At 42.8% G+C, this 22,106-nt stretch overlaps 1 protein-coding gene across 1 annotated transcript; it reads right to left on the bottom strand.

Moving 5' to 3' along the window:
• Nucleotides 1–270: 270 nt before the first annotated feature.
• Nucleotides 271–13,080, bottom strand: LOC126119342 (uncharacterized). Its single transcript, XM_049915061.1, has 4 exons — nt 12,970–13,080; nt 12,621–12,803; nt 11,641–11,827; nt 271–458 (listed from the first exon to the last, which is right to left on the bottom strand). The coding sequence occupies exons 2-4, from the start codon at nt 12,801–12,803 to the stop codon at nt 271–273; spliced, it is 558 nt and encodes a 185-aa protein (XP_049771018.1). The 5' UTR covers nt 12,970–13,080.
• Between the last annotated feature and the right edge of the window lie 9,026 nt (nt 13,081–22,106).

The raw sequence follows: 22,106 nt of genomic DNA, 5'->3' as shown, positions 1-22,106 counted from the left end.
GTGCAATCCATCCTCTGTGTGACAGTTCTTATGGTGGGCTGCAGCCTCGTGCACTTAAGACTGAGCGTATTCATGTAAACTGGTTTCAGCTAGGCATGCAGAGGGGCACTGGACTTCGCTTCCGGATTTAGTTCTTGTAATAGGTGATAAATGTGCGGGCTTTCGTATGCCAAAAAGAAAGTACACCTCTGATGGTTACCTGAGATACCGTGAGCCAGGAAATGCTGCTACATGCACGCAAAGTAGTATGACTGTGGTTCAACCTTCCTGTCAAACAGGTGGAAAGCTGCGAGCGCAGTCCAGAAACCCTTGGCTATAAAGATGATTTCGGAGAGGTGGGAGGATTTCTGGTGGTGATGTGGTGATGGGCGCCAGATACTCCATTATCAGTTGTTGGGGCACTGCATCTTCTGGAGTAACACCAACACCAGGGCAGACTGATCCACCAGTTATGCGTGCTGTAAGTAACGTTATGATTAGCTTACTGCAAACACTGACTACCTCAATCAGAGCACACACATGAGCCTGAGGTGAACACAAAACCTCATCTCCACGCGATAAGTCTGATGATGACACCAAAAATATCCAGGTAACATTGGTGGAACAAATTTATTTATCAAAGGTTAATGCCACAGCCACTCCATTGTGAAATGAAACAAAACATAGACTAAGTCATTTCTTGAAACAGAACACTACTACTTCTCGGTGGCCGAGCGGTTCTAGGCGCTTCAGTCCGGAACCGCGCGGCTGCTACGGTCGCAGGTTCGAATCCTGCCTCGGGCATGGATGTGTGTGATGTCCTTAGGTTAGTTAGATTTAAGTAGTTCTAAGTTCTAGGGGACTGATGACCTCAGATGTTAAGTCCCATAGTGCTCAGAGCCATTTGAACCATTTTTGAACTACTTCTGTTGGTTGAACGTCAGTTAGACTGTCATTAAGTTTATTAAACTCGCACTTTGTAAAAGTCAAATTCCTGCAGGACGCTCAGTGTTATAGTAAAAACTGAACCAAAAACGTTTGATTTCCACAGTGAGCAAAACAGTTTAACTCTGACATGTAGTCGTTTTAAAGTTGGACAGGAATAAATTTAGAAGTCCACAAGTTGGCACGATGACAGAGCCACCACCTTCTTCGGCGAGGAGGCCGTGATCACTCTTTAGGTCCGTAGCTGGTAGCTAAAGAGCTTTGGAGGACTTACGGTAAAATAAGGCAGAAAGGATAGATAACATTCCATCAGAATTTCTAAAATCATTGGGGGAAGTGGCAACAAAACGACTGTTCACGTTGGTGTGTAGAATATATGAGTCTGGCGATATACCATCTGACTTTCGGAAAAGCATCATCCACACAATTCCGAAGACGGCAAGAGCTGACAAGTGCGAGAGTTATCGCACAATCAGCTTAACAGCTCATGCAACGAGAGAGGCAATTCTGACGTTACGGCTAATAATGGAAGCAAGGCTAAAGAAAAAATCAAGACACTTTCATAGGATTTGTCGACCTGGAAAAAGCGTTCGACAATATAAAATGGTGCAAGCTGTTCGAGATTCTGAAAAAAGTAGGGGTAAGCTATAGGGAGAGACGGGTCATATACAATATGTACAACAACCAAGAGGGAATAATAAGAGTGGACGATCAAGAACGAAGTGCTCGTATTAAGAAGGGTGTAAGACAACGCTGTAGCCTTTCGCCCCTACTCTTCAATCTGTACATCGAGGAAGCAATGATGGAAATAAAAGAAAGGTTCAGGAGTGGAATTAAAATACAAGGTGAAAGGATATCAATGATACGATCCGCTGATGACATTGCTATCCTGAGTGAAAGTGAAGAAGAATTAAATGATCTGCTGAACGGAATGAACAGTCTAATGAGTACACAGTATGGTTTGAGAGTAAATCTGAGAAAGACGAAGGTAATGAGAAGTAGTAGAAATGAGAACAGCGGGAAACTTAACATCAGGATTGATGGTCACGAAGTCAATGAAGTTAAGGAATTCTGCTACCTAGGCAGTAAAATAACCAATGACGGACAGAACAAAGAGGACATCAAAAGCAGACTCGCTATGGCAAAAAACGCATTTCTGGCCAAGAGAAGTCTACTAATATCAAACACCGGCCTTAATTTTAGGAAGAAATTTCTGAGGATGTACGTCTGGAGTACAGCATGTGAAACATGGACTGTGGGAAAACCGGAACAGAACTGAATCGAAGCATTTGAGATGTGGTGCTATAGACGAATGTTGAAAATTAGGTGGACTGATAAGGTAAGGAATGAGGAGGTTCTACGCAGAATCAGAGAGGAAAGGGATATGTGGAAAACACTGATAAGGAGAAGGGACAGGATGATAGGACATGTGCTAAGACATGAGGGAATGACTTCCATGGTACAAGAGGGAGCTGTAGAAGGGCAAAAACTGTAGAGGAAGACAGAGATTGATTACGTCAAGCAAATAATTGAGGACGTAGGTTGCAAGTGCTACTCTGAGATGAAGAGGTTAGCACAGGAAAGGAATTAAAGGAATTCGTGGCGGGCCGCATCAAACCAGTCAGTAGACTCATGACCAAAAAAAAAAAAAAAAAAAAAAGCTGGTAGCTCCCAGTGTAGCGAGTCGGAAGTGAACGCAGCAGTGTTGTGGAGGTTGCTCAAATGAGAATCTTGATTAAAGGAATCGTTGCTCAATCAGCGCCTGGCCCAGGAACACTCACACAGAGGCAACTGATCTGTTCTGGTACGAGCACTGCCCTAAAAACTAGTTGGTGCTAGGATATAGCCAGGCCTGTTTTCGATCCCGCAGATGAGAACAGGTCCATGCGGCTCTTGGATTATCTCCTGGTGGATGGTCGGAGCATGGCCGCCTGTCTTCCGGAATATTGTCGTATGTGTGCTAGGCAACTTCCAAGCACTCATGTGATACTGCTTGCTGACACTATAGGTGTAAAATTTATTGAAATTTATTTGTAGTACATTACAATTACGTCAAAAACATCACATAGCAGCGTCGGTTCTCCCATAGTGAAAAACCGGGCATTTAAATGTGTATGTGTAAAGTGACGTAATGTGTGAAATCTTCAGTTGCTTCAAAAAAGGACACCTCCGATTTTCTTTCCCCATCCGAGGACATGCTTCATCTCAAATTACCTAGTCACCAACGAGATGTTTAATTTTAATCGTCCTTTCCTTATATTCCGAAATCAGTCTAGCTACCGTAATGTAAGGGGAAGGAACTGGCCTTCTGTGAAGGGTTAACATCTTTCATTCGCTATCATCGGCCGACCCTCACTGTCCAGGGAAGATTTACGGGAAGGTGACGAGACTCACAGGCTCGGAATGGCTTATGTTTGGATGGACACCGATTTCTCCTCTGTCACACTTTAATATATACACCTACAAAGTCAACGGTGTTGTGTGACATACAGAAACCAACGATGTGGTGCCTACAAAATTCGTAATGCCTTTATATGGTGACGGGGAAGGGATGCTATTTTTGAAGTTCGCGCCACGTTGTGGACAAAAACCAAGTGGAAACTTGGTAAATAAAATTAGAAATTGGCAGATGCTCTTGTTAAAACTACGTGATCTGGCGGGCAGAAATCGTGGCTTACCATCACCGTGACGATTCTTTCGAAAACTCTAGTCCTGTGTGAGGAATGAGGTGAAACGATTTATACGAAAACAGGATAATCTACGGTAAGTCATGAAAGCTGTAGCTGGTGGAGGCCTCTTTGAGCCGAGCCAGGGTGATAGCAACAGCTGCACACCCAATCACTGGTACACGCCAGAGGCGGGTACAGCATTTGTACGCCGAAGGCCATTGACACACTGAGCCATACAAAGGAAATGTTCGGTAGCCGCCGCTGAAGCAGAATTACTCACACATGCCTAGCTACGTGAGGCACTTCCCCAGTTTCTGTAAGAATATCATAGACCGTTTTAAAATAAAACACTAATTTTAAACATCTAAAGTTAGACAATAAATAAAATCTTAAAAGACATCCATTCCACATCAAGAACAACAAGTTAAGCATATATCACTGAATTTTCGATGTGTCCTGTATTATTGAAAGGAGGTGACTCACATAGTATCCATCCCGCTTCAGTTCGTGTAGATAGGCCTAATGGTTTTGCGTCCAACACGCCATATTGGTCCAAAGTTAATTGTCTTTACATATGAGACACTGTTCTCAGATAAGAGGAAAGGAGAACAGGAACGATGCCTTATCACCAAATCATCTGCAATATCCATGTGAGATGGCACGTTCATAATTCTACTCTGCTGAGCACAAGTACTTGCACACTTCAAATGCCCTGAGAGAACTGGCCGTTTTTCTTTGCTCGTGTAGTTAACCGCTCACGAAACCATTCTAAATAAATGTAATGTTTTTTCTGCTCAGCTAATATTGTAGGTATAACTCCATCCATACTAATATCTATCTAGTGTAAAATCTAGGCCTGGCGTTCAAGCCGCCATTTGGGGCGCCCAAGTGCAAGATTTGCATATAGCGTATCGAAATTGGCAGCTAAGACTGACTCAGGTGAAAGTGTACGAGGGAAAAGCGGTACGGTGGGTGACCGTCAAATGAGAAGTCGCATGTGTCCAAAAATTGTTCTCACACTGGCCCTGCTCACACCCATTGTAGAAGGTGGGAAGTATTGCCGGAGAGATCATGGTAAATTCAGGGCATTCCCTTTAGGCGACCAGTACCAGTACAGTAGTTACTCTATGTGGCCAACAGTATCGGAAGCCTATACGTAATGCGGAATTAACCATTAGATGTCACGAGAGGCAATCGCCCCAGGGTAAAAGGAGCCGGAGGGTAGACCTATAGCGTTGTGAGTGGAGAACCAGCAACAACAGAATGGACAGGTCAGAATAAATCAGTGACTTCAAACATCGTTTAGTTATTTGCTTTCGTGTGATAGCGAAGCTATCAGGGACATTCTAAAACCCAAGACCAGGCAGACCTCATGTACTGACAGACTGTTGTTAACAGTCGCTTAAGTCATTGCAAAAAGTTACTCGTGAGCTCCAATAGTACAGTTACACTGTAGGGAATGAGAAAGAATGGGTTACAAAGGATGAATAGCTCATCATAGGCCAGAGATTACTGTAGTTAGTGCAAAGCGACGCTTGGAGTAGTGCAAAGAGCGACGCAACTGGACAGTGGAGAACTGGAAAGAGGACTTCGAGTGATGAATCACGTTGTTCCCTGTAGCAATGCAATGGAGGGGACCAGAAAATGCCCGAAGGAAGTTACCTGCCATCATGTGTAGTGCCAGCAGTGAAGTACAGAGGAAGCTGTGCTATGGTATGGTGGTGTTTTTCGAGGTCAGGGGTTGGCCCCCTTATTGTGCTTTAAAGAAGCGCGAAATTCGGAAGAATATGAACACGTTTTACAGGTTTCTGTACACCTTAGTGTAGATGAAAAGTGCAGAGGCCAATGATTGATTGTATCTCTATGAGCATGCACCCTCTTATAAGCAAGCATCTCTGAAGCAATGATTTTTGTTTACATACATTTGACTGCCGAGAGTCCCAATGTGAACTCAGTGGAATATCTCTGGGACGAGCTACACTCAGATTAGAATTACTTTGTTAGTCATAGGGGCCAGCCGCCAGCCAATCCACTTCCTCCTCGAGCGTCATGTGCTCGTTGTGTTTCCAGTTCTGTAGGTAAACGCAGCGCCTTGTGAAGCGTGGCTGTTTGTACGCTGGCAACACGACCCCCCACCACTGCCGTGTCTCATTTACGAAGTAATTTTAATTTGAGCGCAGAATATCAGCTTCACTCATCACCTCAGTGTCAAACATCACTACTTCCCTAGGTTTCGGCTCTTGGGGAAGAATGGGCTGGCATTCCTGCACAGACATTCAGACGCCTCAATGTCTGCAGCAGAATTCGAGTCGTCATAAAGGCGAATGATGGACCAAACCTATATCAATGTCCTCTAACAGGTGTCCAGATATTTTTGTTCAAGCTGTGTATGTGAGATGATAAGTCCTTAGCTCTGATACGCTGAATACAACTACTTCCACATTTTCGACCTACTTTACGCGACCTTAGACCACTGTATATTCTTTTTTATATAATTAGCTGTTTAGGGAATCATTATGGTAAGTGCTGCCTTCTTTACGCCATGTTGCAATTTTCTGTTTAACTCTCTTGAAAGTCTAATAATAATGTTAATCTCACATTAAATCTAGGTCTGGCGCCCACGTCAGGAGGTGGCGCGAGATGATGGACAGATTATTGTAAGCGTAAGATACATTTAATGACAGAGTCGTTCTCTTTAGGTAACTACTGCCTACAACATACATTCGACTAAATCCCGCGATAGTAAATTTCCAGCCCATATAGAGGGATACAGTCAATATTCAATAATACCGTCTTTGAACAGAATAAGATGGAGCGCAAATGAAAATGATACACATTGCTCAGCGACAGTGGCTTCCCAAGAACAAATGTAGATCTACAGGGTCACCGGAAAAGTCAAGTAACATTTATAAATTCAGTAATTCACGGTACAATGTAGGTAGAGAAATAAAAATGAAATCCATGCTTCAAATGATATGGGATTTAACTGCATTTTTTTTTAAAAAAGGCCACAAGATGACCAACACCGCTCTACATATGATACAAAAGCGATAGTTAACATAGCGAAATGTGAGACGTCATTCCTCAAAAAAACCTTTAGTCGAGTGGCAATGTTGTGAACCCCACTACACAGCATGTCAGTAGGGGAGAAACTGCCGTTGTAAGTTGTCTTTTAGCATCTCTGTAGGCTTGAGATTTCAGGTTACTCCACAACCACTAATCACACGGATTGAGGTCTGGGGTCATGGGAGGCCAAGCGTGGTGGTAGGGGCGGCTCAGTAAGCGACCCTAACCAAAAGATACTAGCAAGAGATCTTTCAAAGTGTAGCAACAGCAATAATGGATGTAGCACCGTCGTGCATAATTACCACACTCACCAGCAGGTGTTTACGAGCCAGGATACGGATGATGTGATTCTGTAAGTTATATAAACATACCTCGCACCCGCCACGCTGACAGTTTGCCGGCCGCTCACGGGATTCGTTCAGAGAAAAAGCGTTCGATCACGAATGATGTCGTAAATCTACGTCATAATGTCATAGGGTTTCCACAACAGTTCTATTATTTTCGGTAGCCCAGATTCTGCAATTGGAGGGTGAAATGGGCTTCTTCGATCCACAACACATCAAATTCCCCCATTTTTTAAAGTCCCCACACCGCGCCCAAAACTCGGTGGCTAAAAATTCATGATAAAGATGGATTTTGTACGGACAGCATTGGAGGATACGCCTTAATGCTCTCTAAACAGTAATGCGTGGAACGCTGTTGTGACGTGAGACATCACGAGCGTTGACTTGAACACGCGGAGATGAAGCCGTTGAGATCTCAGTCTCTTCCTGAATTGTTCGAGTGGCAGCAGCACTTGTGTCTGTTCACCTACTACGGACAAGTCGTCTAAACAACCCGTGGCATCGAATTTCATGATCATTTTCTTCACAGCGGCACTTGCTACAGGACTTTTACCCTCTTCCAATATTTCTGTTATAGTGATAGGTTCAAATGGTTCAAATGGCTCTGAGCACTATGGGACTCAACTGCTGAGGTCATTAGTCCTCTAGAACTTAGAACTAGTTAAACCTAACTAACCTAAGGACATCACAAACATCCATGCCCGAGGCAGGATTCGAACCTGCGACCGTAGCGGTCTTGCGGTTCCAGACTGCAGCGCCTTTAACCGCACGGCCACTTCGGCCGGCGCTATAGTGATAGGCTAGTAATATTAAAAACATAAAATAAAAATAAGAAGAAAATGTTTAAAGCCGGTGTTAGGCATAAAACATAGTCCGAAACTGCGCTGAATGCCTTCTTAGAAAAGTGTTTTGAACAATTACCTCACAAACCAAATCGAAATGTAAATGGATGCGAAAACATGCTTCACCTACCAGCAACAAATAATCCTCAGAAAATCAGAAAATAGGGACCTTCATGACCGATACGGTGGTTAGGTGACCACAAGGTTGTTGTTACGAGACTAAATACAGTAACATTCAAATCCACCACGAATAAACGAAGAATACATTCATAATATATATATACAGGGTTATTACAAATGATTGAAGCGATTTCACAGCTCTACAATAACTTTATTATTTGAGATATTTTCACAATGCTTTGCACACACAGACAAATACTCAAAAAGTTTTTTTAGGCATTCACAAATGTTCGATATGTGCCCCTTTAGTGATTCGGCAGACATCAAGCCGATAATCAAGTTCCTCCCACACTCGGCGCAGCATGTCCCCATCAATGAGTTCGATAGCATCGTTGATGCGAGCTCGCAGTTCTGGCACGTTTCTTGGTAGAGGAGGTTTAAAAACTGAATATTTCACATATCCCCACAGAAAGAAATCGCATGGGGTTAAGTCGGGAGAGCGTGGAGGCTATGACATGAATTGCTGATGATCTCCACCACGACCGATCGATCGGTTTTCGAATGTCCTGTTTAAGAAATGTCGAACATCATGATGGAAGTGCGGTGGAGGACCATCCTGTTGAAAGATGAAGTCGGCGCTGTCGGTCTCCAGTTGTGGCATGAGCCAATTTTCCAGCATGTCCTGTAACGGTTTTTTCGCAGAAGAAAAAGGGGCCGTAAACTTTAAACTGTGAGATTGCACAAAACATGTTAACTTTTGGTGAATTGCGAATTTGCTGCACGAATGCGTGAGGATTCTCTACCGCCCAGATTCGCACATTGTGTCTGTTCACTTCACCATTAAGAAAAAATGTTGCTTCATCACTGAAAACAAGTTTCGCACTGAATGCATCCTCTTCCATGAGCTGTTGCAACCGCGCCGAAAATTCAAAGCGTTTGACTTTGTCATCGGGTGTCAGGGTTTGTAGCAATTGTAAACGGTAAGGCTTCTGCTTTAGCCTTTTCCGTAAGATTTTCCAAACCGTCGGCTGTGGTACGTTTAGCTCCCTGCTTGCTTTATATGTCGACTTCCGCGGGCTACGCGTGAAACTTGCTTGCACGCGTTCAACCGTTTCTTCGCTCACTGCAGGCCGACCCGTTGATTTCCCCTTACAGAGGCATCCAGAAGCTTTAAACTGCGCATACCATCGCCGAATGGAGTTAGCAGTTGGTGGATCTTTGTTGAACTTCGTCCTGAAGTGTCGTTGCACTGTTATGACTGATGTGAGTGCATTTCAAGCACGACATACGTTTTCTCGGCTCCTGTCGCAATTTTGTCTCACTGCGCTCTCGAGCGCTCTGGCGGCAGAAACCTGAAGTGCGGCTTTAGCCGAACAAACTTTATGAGTTTTTCTACGTATCTGTACAGTGTCGTGACCATATGTCAATGATTGGAGCTACAGTGAATTTATGAAATCGCTTCAATCATTTGTAATAGTCATATATATATATATATATATATATATATATATATTCCCTTGACGCCTTCCTAAGTGATAGTCTCCACCCGATCTAACATATGTAAGCGTAGATCAGATGTGGTCTGAATTCAAAGGAACAGTAGCGACAGCAGATGAGAGGTATATAAAGAATAAATTAGTAAGAGATGGTACTGATCCCGCATGGAACTCAAAACGTGTCAGAACGCAGTAGTAGAAGCAACGGCAAAAGCACGCCAAATGAAAAGAACACGAAACTCTCAAGATTGGAGAATTTTCGCATAAGCTCGAAATTCAACGTGAACTTCGACGCGAGGTGCTTTCAATAGTTTTAACAACGAAATTATGTCTCGAAATATGATATAAAACCCAAAGATAGTCTGGTCGTATGTAAAGTACACCAACGACAAGACGCAATCAATACCTTCACGGCACGATAACAATGGTGATGTCACTGATGATAGTGCAACTAAAGCAGAGTTAATAAATATGTTTTCCCGAAACTCTTTCACCAAAGAAGCCGTAAATATTTCGGAACTCAAATCTAGTACAACTGCCGACAGAATTAATTTAGAAGTAGATTTCCTCGTCTAGTGTAGCAGCTTAAATCGCTTAATACAGGCAAAGCCTGCGGCCCAAACTGTATACCAGCCAGGGCCCGTTCAGAATGTACTGATACAACAGCTTCATACCTAACAATCATATACTACCGCTCGATCATGGAAAGTTCCTTAAGCCGGCCGTGGTGGCCAAGCGGTTAAAGGCGCTACAGTCTGGAACCGCGCGGCCGCTACGGTCGCAGGTTCGTATCCTGCCTCGGGCATGGATGTGTGTGATGTCCTTAGGTTAGTTAGGTTTAAGTAGTTCTAAGTTCTAGGGGACTGATGACCTAATGTGTTAAGTCCCATAGTGCTCAGAGCCATTTGAACCAAAGTTCCTTAGGCCGGTATTACACTATCAAATTTCTTTGTCAAAGATTTGATCAAAGATGTGATCCAATATTCCGTCCAATATATTTGACAAAGATCTTTGACGTAGCGCTAGAAGGGGTATTACACTGTCATCAAAGTTTTCGTCAAAGTTCAAGATGGCTGACAAAAACAAATTGTTGTTAATAACCGCAGCAGCTGCTGCTTGTGCCACAATTGCTGTGTGTGTACATGCGATACAGAAGCGGGGGAAAAAAAGGAAACGTACCTGGGTGAAGCCGTGGGTTTCACGACGAGACGAAAAAAGCATTCAGCAAAACTTGTTACGTGAGCTAATAGTGGAAGACGTCAAGTAATACATCAATTTCTTGCGAATGGATGAGCATACATTTCAGTATGTTCTCAGTGAAGTGATTCCTCATATCTCAAAACACAATACGCACCTAAGAACTGCTATATCTACAGAAGACAGGCTCACTGTAACACTACGATTCCTTGCTACAGGAGAAAGTTACTCTAGCTTACAGTACAGCACTCGAATTCCACAATGCACATTAAGTAAAATAATACCTGAAACGTGTGAAGCAATTTATAAAGCACTAAAGGACCATAGTCTGAAGGTAAATAAATGTTCGATACACTTTATGTTCATGTAGATAAATTGTTATTATTTTATTTATTTAACTTTATTTACATGGCAAATTTCAATTGATGTGTGATACCACAAAATTAATAGAGATGTATGAAGCGAATGAGACACTTTACAACGTGAGGCACCCTGATTATAAAAATAGATTAAGAAGATTGGAGAGATACAAAAATTATACACACATATATATTTATAGAATGGAATACTCATCCTCTATTCCAGCCTGCTGCAAGGCAGCCTGGATATATCCAGAGGTGGACGGTTGTGCACGGGCTGTCGCATGCAGCAAATCCCACCTGTCCATTAATGTCCGCTGCAGACTGTGCACAGTGACAGTGGTGTATTCACTGCCGCCCACCTTTTCCATTACAAAAATGGTTCAAATGGCTCTGAGCACTATGGGACTTAACATCTGTGGTCATCAGTCCCCTAGAACTTAGAACTACTTAAACCTAACTAACCTAAGGACATCACACTCATCCATGCCCGAGGCAAGATTCGAACCTGCGACCGGAGCGGTCACGGAGTTCCAGACTGAAGCGCCTTTAACCGCACGGCCACACCGGCCGGCCCTTTTCCATTTCACGCAGTTCTGCTGCGATGTGGGCGCCAAGGGTACTGTAGAGGTCTTCATGGACAGGCATGGATCTGGCAGCATCAGCCATAGCCTGAAGTGTCCTGCTGGCCTCCACCATGACGTTTGTTACCACGTCTGGCGTGACTCTCCTCCTTTTAGTGGGAGGCCGCTCTTGACGCAGGGGCTGTGGCTGAGCCTCGCTACATGCGACAGGCTCTTGCATCTCATGCTATAAAATAAAAGATAAAAGCCATTAGTTACGTACTTCTTTGCTTGTTACGTACTTCCTTGCACATACATAAATCTTATTTATTTACAGGTACCCACAAGCAGAGGAGAATGAGAGCAAATTGCAGAGGATTTCGAGAAGAAGTGGGACTGTTATAATACAATAGGAGCAATGGACGGAAAGCACATTCGTATTAAATGTCCACAAGCTAGTGGATCTCACTTTTTCAATTATAAATCCTTCAACAGTATCATTTTATTTGCCATGGTAGATGCTTCCTACAAATTTTTGTATGTAGATGTAGGAACTAATGGGCTTGTTGGTGATGCTGGGGTGTTTTCAAAAAGCAAACTACGTGAGTGTCTCATTGACCGATCTATGCTCAACATTCCTGAAGGCAGGAAGCTTGGGAACACAAACATTACAACTCCAATGGCATTCTTGCAAGTCGTTTCAGGATTTTTCTTACTACCATTAATCTGCCTCCTGAAAAAGTTACCACAATATCACTGGCTGCCTGCACATTGCACAACTTGTTAACTGAGAGAAGAAAACACTTGTACACTCGTCAGGAAACAGTGTCTGCCGTAGTAGGAGACTGCACTTATCTTGAGACACAAAGCATTGAGGACCTACAGCAAATGGAACCAACAGCTTGCCAAGCTGCTTCTGGACGTACAGTACACGGGAGAGCAGTTAGGAAATACTTTAAGACATTTTACAATGGCGCTGGGAAAGTGCCCTGGCAAGATAATCACATTTAGTAACGTAAAATGTAAACAAAGGTACATACCGCAAACATTTCCTCAAACGTCGGTGTGGCACGTTTACTTCCAGTTTCACTTTCCGTGCTCTCCATATTGCACACACTCTCGTCGGCCTCTGTTGACTGGTCGAGAAATTTCAGCATCTGGAACCAGTACACTTGTGGTGTATACGCCGCCTGCGCACTGGCTCCACTTTTGCTTTTATGCATCTGCAATATTAGTAATGAAAATAATTTAAACTACTTGTAGGTTACGTAAACATTACTGTATGTTTCAAGTCGCTGCAGTGAACAAATTAATGCTAATGCTAATCATTTGTATGACATGTAAACTTTACTTGCATAAATAAATATAAATGAATGTGTCAATACGTACTTTTGCTTTCTCGTACGAGTAGCTAGTACGGAGGCCATTTATCTTCCTCTTAATATCCTCGGCCGTACATCCAGGCCGTATGTCACGGCTAATAATCTCTGCTATATTTTTATAACTCTCCAATCTTCTTAATCTATTTTTATAATCAGGGTGCCTCACATTGTAAAGCGCCTCATCCGCTTCATACATTTCAAATAATTTTGTGGTAGACGCCACACACCAATTGTATTTAGCAGCCATGTTTACAAACACAAAAGATGTCAGAACGCTCCAGCGATGCTGGCGCTCCGCGTGGTAACATATCGCATTGCAGTGAACAGAAGACACGCGATTTCTTTGATCAAATATACGGCCTCGGCCTAGATTTGATCAAATATTGGACGACATTTGTCAAAGATCCCTATTACACTATCAAATATCTTTGACAAAGATATTGGACAAAGAAATTTGATAGTGTAATACCGGCCTCACCCAAAGACAGGTAAGCTCCGAAAGTCAAAAAAAATGGTTCAAATGGCTCTGAGCACTATGGGACTCAACTTCTAAGGTCATTAGTCCCCTAGAACTTAGAACTAGTTAAACCTAACTAACCTAAGGACATCACATACATCCATGCCCGAGGCAGGATTCGAACCTGCGACCGTAGCGGTCTTTCGGTTCCAGACTGCAGCGCCTTTAACCGCACGGCCACTTCGGCCGGCTCCGAAAGTCACACGAATACCCAGGGAAGGAGATAGGAGTAATCCGCTCAGTTACAGACCTAACGTGGATTTTTAGTAGGGTTATTATGAATTACCGCGAAGGAAACAGTTTAAGCCGGCCACTGTGGTCGAGCGGTTCTAGGCGCTTCAGTCCGGAACTGCGCTGCTGCTACGGTCGAAGGTTCGAATCCTGCCTCGGTCATGGATGTGTGTGATGTTCTTAGATTAATTAGGTTTAAGAAGTTCTAAGTTAAGGGGACTGATGACCTTAGATGTTAAGTCCCATGGTGTTTAGAGCCGTTTGAACCATTTGAAAACAATTTATTGACAAATAATGAGCACGTATTCATAAAATATCGTTCTTGTGAGACACAGCTACCTCTTTATTCTCACGATCTAATAAGTACTACCGACTGGGGATGTAAAATTTATTCCATATTTTTAGATTTCCAGATGGCTTCCGACACCGTTCCTCACAACGCCTTCAGCTCAAATTGTGTGCGTATGGAGTACCGCCTCAGTTGCACGACTGGATCCCTGAGTTCCTGTCAGAAAGGTCGAATTTCATAGTAACTGACGGAACGTCACCGGTTAAAAGGAAAGAGATACCTGGCGTTACCGAAGGAAGTGTTGCAGGCTTCTGGAAGCTGAGCAGCCCTCTGTGACGGTACAAACCCCCGTTACTAGATGGATATTTGTAGTATGCAAGGATAGCTTTGTGGAGAGCGAGCGCGCTACACGGCGCGCGATTCGTGGAAGCGCGTCGCGTGCCCGCGCGACATTTGCAACGGTCGGTGGGATGGTCTCTGCCGCCGGGCGGCGACGTGGCCTGCAGCTTGGGGCATTGTTTGGTTTTTCGCGCATTACGCGAAAACTATGCAACTTCCGGTGAGGAGATATGCGGCAGTGGATTGCGGTCAGCAATATGCACCTTCTGAAAGATCTATCATTATTTTAAGTCACGAGACGCAAAAGTTACAGTAACCTCAAAAATCGGTTAATATCACGAATACTGAAAGATTAATAAAAATAGTAAATACTAACTTACAGAGATGAGAGAGCACTCGTTAAAAACGTTTCGTCATAACAGATCGAGTACCATAGTCATATGTTAAGATTCATAAATAACTAAGCCCGTAAAGAGCAATAAAAAAAGTTTGAGGGAAAATTGTTTATAAAATTCAATAGAAAAATCATGACGTAAAGAAAGGCACTGTATAATATTTTGGGTGGCATCACACTTATTTTAAACTAGTTAAGTCATACTATACACTTAACTTGCAATAGTTTTCATTGTTTCCAAATTATTATTAACATTTGTCGCCCATAATTAATTAATTATTATAGATATGAAGATTTTGAGCAGCGCAATGTGTAGATCGCTATAGATTACATCTAAAAACGGCGCTATATGCAGTTCTATGTTAAAACTTTGCAGCACAAACTAATTTGCGCTAAGTGGCGAAATTTTGCAAAAACTAAAACTTCATTTACGGGCTATTGAATAATCCTAGAAATTAATGTAACATAATTAATACGATGTACTTTTTAGCGCGGTTCCGGTTGTGTACTTATTTCTGTAGAGGGATGTATGTATCAAATTTGCAACCTTAACTGGTGAGATTGGTACTTGCATAACAATTGGGGGTAGACGTCCGAGCCTATATAAGCGAACGGCCATCTTGGCCAGGGGTCAGTCGTTGGTCAGTCGTTTCCGAGGGTGCGTGGCGAGCATGCCCCACTTGAGGGTGGCCCATGTGGTCGTTTGACAATTCTTTTTCGCGCCGATTTATTTCGGCAAAGAGTATTGTTTAATAGTGCAAGTGTGCAAGCATATGTTTGGTGAACTGGAAGTGCTACGATTATTTGTGTGAGTACGACTTACAAGGTATACATCGTCGTATGTGAACATGAGGCGAACTGTGATTTCGCACCAAAACAAAGAGGACAGTGGGACTTGTTGTTCTGTTCGAATTGCTTGAGTAATTTTCGTTTATAGCAGCCTACATTACTGCTATTGCGGGCTGAGAGTCAAATTATTATTAAAGTAAAACTGTAAACCGTCTCACCAGTGCTAATTTCATTATGTGAAAGAAAAGGACAACGCCAATAAATAGTGATTGAACTGTGTCGTGAAGAACTGATTTTAGTATAACAATCGCCTAATTCTTGTACCCTAGTTTAAACTGGACTTATGTCTGAGTGAATAATTAATTCAAAAACTATAACAAATGCGCGGTTGTGGACGTGTACTAATGCAGCAAGTGTGGAAATCATCCCCTGAAACTTACGTGAGAACCAAAATTTGCAACAACATTTTTCAACCAACATTTGTATATCCACATTCGTGTGAAAGCTGCAACCGCACTTCTTCATCTTTTACCGCCCGTCACTTCTCTTAGATTGTTTGCAAATGATGCTGTCATATACCGTCTTGTAAGGTCATTATATGAGCAAAAATTGCAGAATTATTTAGATAAGATATCTGTATGGTGCGAAAAGTGGCAATTGACCCTAAATAATGACACGTGTGAAGTCATCCACGTGAGTACTAAAAGAAATCCATTAAATTTCGGTTACACGATAAATCACACAAGTCTATAGGCAGGCTATAAATTCAACTAAGTACTTAGGGATTGCAATTACGAATAACTTGAATTGGAAATATCACAAAGATACATTTGTGGGTGAAGTAAACGTAGGACTAATTTGTGAGTGAAGCAAACGTAAGACTACGATTTATTGGCAGGAAGCTTAGAAAGTGCCACAGGTCTAGTAAAGAGACTGCGTACACGATGCCTGTCGACCCTCTTATGGCGTGGGGCTACGTGATGTGGGATCCGCATCAGATGAGACATGACGGAGGACATCGAGAAAGTTCAGACAAGGTTATCTCATTTTTTTATTATCAGGAAACAGAGGAGACAGTGTCACGGACATGATACATGAACTGGGCTGGCAATATTTAAACAAAGGCGTTGTTCGTAGTGGCAGGATCTTCTCATGAAATTCCAATCATCGACTTCGATAACGAAAATGTTCTGTTGCGCCCACCTACGCATGGAGGAATGATCATTGTGACAAAATAAATCGGAGGTGATGCTGAAAGATTTAAGTGTTTGTTATTCCCGTGCGCCGTTCGTGACTGGAAAGGTGGAGAAATAGCGTGAAGTTGTTAGTTCAATGAACCCTCTGCCAGGCGCTTCATTGTGAACTTCAGAGTAATCATACGGTTGTAGATGTACATGAAGCTGCAGTAGCCGATTATCCATTCCTGTAATAGAGCTTCACTACCAGGGCCTCTTCTGGTAAAGTCAACATGCCGCGATCACTGACGCATCTGACTTCAGCTCTCACTACAGCTCAGTTAATTACGCTATTCTCTTGTGACGGCACAGACTTGTTGCTGTCCAGCACCATCTGTTGGCCGGTTTTTACACTAGTTTTTGATTTACATAAAATCCCTTTTCATTTCACATATATATGTCGACTTGTGCCTCCCTGCATACATTGCTCAGTAAATTAGAGCAGTTTCCATGATTGTCGGCCTGTTGGGTCGCCCTGTAGTTTTAGATAATAGGATATTTGCGAGGATGCGTATTAATATTTTTGTTGAACGTAGTGCAGCTCATTGTGAGAAGCATTCACATGAGCTACTGCAGCGGACTTGGGACGACGCTAATTAGGCAGCAGGCGCTTCCCGTACCGTAGGCGGCGGGCAGTTTGCCGCTACTTGCTGGGCTATCACGTGACCGCCGCATCCCGTTTCGCTGGCGCGCCGGCGCCGACGCGGCGTTAGTGCGACCACGAGTCCCACGGGGGAAAAAAAATATAATGAAGCAGTCCCGCGTGGCGCCAGGACGGCGCTGTACGCGGTCTCAGATATTCCATTAAGGCCGGGCGAGCAAGCGTTTATTGCTTTGTCCCGGCGCGGCGCCGGCATCTGCATACTAGAGGCGCCCGCTGCCATTAAGGTGCTCCCCGCCCCTCCCCTCAGAAAATGAAGTCCCCTCCCCCACTACGCCACCCCCTCCCCACCCCATACCAGTGGGATGTCATCAGGCGCCGCAGGTGACGGAGCAGCGCCGCCGACGCCACACGCGCGCCTCACAGAAGAATTATGCGCCGCTACACCGCTCATTAGGGCCGCTTTGACCCGCATTACAAGCCCCGGATGACGTACTCAGCTCCTAACCTGCATTAAAGCCGTTTGAAACACCGTTCACCAGATACTAAGGGTAACGTTAGTGTCACGCTTAAAGTAAAATTAAACGAAAATAAGTAGTGTGATAGGACCTCCGGGTGGTCGCTGTCTGTTGAGACGTACTCGATCGATGCCTCAGTCTTGTCTGCAGAAGAAGGAGCAAGCAGCGCTTGTGGTAAGGGAAGTGCTTTGCTGGAAGGGCCACTACCACTGCCACACAGGATGACTAAGATCTTTTCCCCTTCTAATAGCACAATGCAGCTTGCTGTGAATTCTGTAGATTCTGTTCTATATTAGAGATGGGAAAAACCGACCGGTTAGTCCTGAATAAATGGTATTTTTCGGTATCTGTTTGATCTCGCTTATAACAGGCGCGAATTTTTTATTTTTTTACTATCAACTGTGTAAAAAAAACGAAATATCAATTAAATTTCCTTTAATTTACGTCTATGGTCACAAACGTTTTGTTAACAGATTACCGGTTTCGGTCTTTAATGACCATCATCAGATCTGTTTCATAAAAACATCTGATGATGGTTATTAAAAACCGAAACCGGTAATCTCTTAACAAAAAGTTTGTGACTATAGACGTAAATTAAAGGAAATTTATTACATATACGGGTCACTGTTTTTTCGCGACGATGTCGCAGCTTGTGAAAGAAATATCAATTGGTCACAGCAGCAGTGTAAAATCTTTATTTTTTAAATAACTGTTTTTAAAAAAGGAGCAATTTTTACTTCTAAATTTGGCATTTCGTTGTTATAGGCAATGGGAAAACCAATCAATGCTACATTAATAACAATGCCGAGCCGGCCACGGTGCCCGAGCGGTTCTAGGCGCTTCTGTCCGGAACCGCGAGACTGCTATGGTCGCAGGTTCGAATCCTGCCACGGGAAGGGTGTGTTATGTCCTTGGGTTAGTTAAGTTTAAGTAGTTCTAGGTTCTAGGGGACTGATGTCCTCAGATGTTATGTCCAATAGTACACAGAGCCATTTGAACCATTTGAACAATGCCAACAGAAACGAACAACAAACACGTGGCGTAAGAACTGATACAGCTCTGCTGGGACAATATTGTTCCTGTTGCTGTGTGTCGTGGCTTCTGCGGTACGCAAGACTTGCTACCACCTGGTCTATAAGGAAGTTTCTTGTTGTCGTCGCCGGACATACTTTCTATTGCTGAACAGCACCTCCCGTAATCTGGTAGTGACGTAGCACTTAAGTGTAATGCTTCATTTTCTTCAAAAGATTAAGGATTTGTCTGCCATTTCTATGAAATAATAAGAGGATGGATTTGTGGTATCAGCAATAAATTCAAAACTAGGAATTCTTCATAACCTTCAATAAAAATAGAAAGTAGCTGAACCGCTCCTTCTGTCTACATAATATGCCTTATTTTCTTGTAGACCTTGAAAACATAAACTAACACGATAAATGGTCTTCAACCTCAGTTTTCGACCATTAGCACGGACAGATAGTGGAATTATCACTGAATACAACACGATTTTTGAGCAGAATTTTAAAAATTGAGAATCAGCCAGAGAATACTAGCTATTTTTGCAGTATTCAACCACTTATCGAACGATTGACGGATTAAATTTTTCTTATTTGCCTGTGTAATTTAATATTTTGAATCTCTCTATGTTGAAGCTGAGATAGTCGAAATTCTTCAGTCTTGAGATGTTTATTACATTATTTCAGAAACCGTTTATTTTGAGCGGTTTCAAGAGCCTAGCTAAACAAATGTGAAAAAAAAAAGATATAAGGATAACCGATTGTTTCAGAGATAACTGCCATCCCTGTTCTACATCTACATCTACATCAATATACATACTCTGACACCCACCGTACGCTACGTGGCTGAGGATACTTAGTACTACTGCTAGTCATTTTTCCTTTCGTTTTTGGACAACATGGTTGTGGAGATGAAGCAGCGATTAGTTTGATTAATCAGTTATTCAAAAATATTCTTAATCGCATTTATTATTATTATACCGCCAACCGGTTTCAACCCGGCTATAGTTCGCTGCCGTTATGTAGACAGGAGTGACACCAGCAGTCGACCAATGGTGTAAACGCCCAGAAGATGACCCCTACGTCGGGCTGAAACCGGTTGGCGGTATAATAATAATAATAATAAATGCGATTAACACTGTTTTTGAATAACTGATTTTCCTTTCTGTTCCGCTTTCAAATCGCGGAGAGAATAACGAATGTCTGTATGCCTCTGTACGAGCCCCAATTTCTCGTGTCTTATCTTCGTGCTCCGTAAGAAAAATATACGTTGGCGGTAGTAGAAACTATGCACATTTGCGGATCGGAATATTCAGCGGTCAGATAATTGTTAAATTTCATGGGGAAACCTTCAGGTGTCATTTATTTCGCACAGTTCGCTTCTAGTTTCGGCCAATGATCATTATCAAGCTTAACTGGCATAAACGGCAGGAAAGTTATACCATAATTTGAAGATAAGTATTTTGCTCTTTTCAGCAATAAACTTCAAATACCGGTTCTCTAAATTTTCCTCATAGTATGCCTTTAAAAGAAATTCGTCTTCACTCCAAGGATTCCCATATGAGTTCCTGAAGCACCTCCACAACACTTGTGTATTGTTCAAACCTACCGGTAACAAAAATAGCAGCCCGCCTCTGAATTGCTTCGATGTCTTCGTTCTGAAACGTCCCCTTAGAAAAATTAATGAATTACTTAAACCTCTTACATTATTTGATTTTCAAACAGCTGAGGAGAACTGAACGTACTCAGACATTTCGCTCTTTACCTATTCTGATCAACAGTAAACCGACAGCCAATAATTTTAGCGCAACGCTATCTGACTTTCAATAATCCCTACAAGAGAATGGCCCTGACTAACATTAACCTACACGTTTCACAAATCACTTACCTCACAAAAATCTTCGTTACTCGAACTTTTGCAATACAGCGAGCGCCACTACTGCCAGCTAAATAAAACATTCAAACTACTGAAGGCACTAACTACTGATAGGCATAGCTAGCAAGTAAAAGATAAAACTCTGCCGTCTCTCTCCCCACATCCACCACTGCTGGCAGCTCACCTCCAACTGCGCAACGCTACGCGCTGTTAACAGCCAACTGCCCAACATTACAATAGTGAATATTTCAACAATGCTAACCAGCCACAGACTGCACACAGCACAGCCAGTTATTTTCATACACAGCGCTACGTGGCGTTACCAATATAAAAACCTAAACAGCCTACTTACACTTTAATCCGGCGTGGTGCGGACCCCAGTCACTCGAGCAGTGCTCTAGAAAAGGTCGCACCTGCCTCCTACAAGCGGTATTCTTTACATGTAAACCACACTGTCGCAAAATTCTCCTAGTAAACCGAAGTAGACCATTCGCCTTCCCTACCACAGTCCTCATATGCTCGTTCCATTTCGCATCGCTTTGTAACGTTGCACCCAGGTATTTAAATGACGTGACTGTGTCAAGCAGGTTACTAGTAATGCTGAATCCGAAAATTACGGGTTTGATTTTACTATTCATCCACATTAACTTACATTTTTTCTGCATTTAGAGCTAGCTGCCATTCATCTCACCAACGAAAACTTTCTGTTAGTCTTCTTGTACCCTCCTACACTCACTCAACTTCGACAATTCCCCGTGCACCTTAGTGTCATCAGCAAAGAACCGCAGCTTGCTGCCCACCGTGTCTGCCACACCATTTCCATAAATAGCAAATAATAGCTGTCCTATCACACTTCCATGGGGCAGTCCTGACAATACCCTTGTCTCTGATGAACATGCACCGTCGAGAACAACATTAGAGTGCTTTTCGTAAATTGTATGTATTAGAAACTAATTTTTTTATTCCGAATACTATTAACGCTATAAGTGGAAAATAAGCAATTTACGGGTTTGTTTATCCACTCCATCAGCACCGGTTCAAAAGATGTTTTATTATAAATCTGTCGCTTATTCCAAAGGTTATTGTATTTTATTGTGTGTTATTAACCATGTAAATAAAAAGTTTCTTCTAAATTCCTTATAAATTGTAGAAAAGATACAGAGATGCTGTCAATGGGATGGACAGCATAAGTTCGGATTGGCTGTTCTGGTGTATTTACCCTCTCCCCCCCCCCTCACACACACACACACACACACACACACAAGCAGACAAACACAAAAGAGGGCTACAGATTCGACAGCTCGCTCTTCAGTTTGCAGACCTACTCGGGCTAGTTGAGCGT

The sequence above is a fragment of the Schistocerca cancellata genome, chromosome 1, assembly GCF_023864275.1.
Source record: "Schistocerca cancellata isolate TAMUIC-IGC-003103 chromosome 1, iqSchCanc2.1, whole genome shotgun sequence".
In the NCBI taxonomy this organism is placed as follows: Eukaryota; Metazoa; Arthropoda; class Insecta; order Orthoptera; family Acrididae; genus Schistocerca; species Schistocerca cancellata.
This window is presented reverse-complemented; position numbering and strand designations above follow the sequence as displayed.

Excerpts from the sequence above, each read along its gene's own strand:
- LOC126119342 (XM_049915061.1), bottom strand. The coding sequence starts at position 12,803 with ATGCATAAAAGCAAAAGTGGAGCCAGTGCGCAGGCGGCGTATACACCA. Across the intron at positions 11,828-12,620 it reads CGTTTGAGGAAATGTTTGCG|CATGAGATGCAAGAGCCTGT; the intron begins GTATGTACCTTT and ends TTTATTTTATAG. Across the intron at positions 459-11,640 it reads TGTCCATGAAGACCTCTACA|CACGCATAACTGGTGGATCA; the intron begins GTACCCTTGGCG and ends CGTTACTTACAG.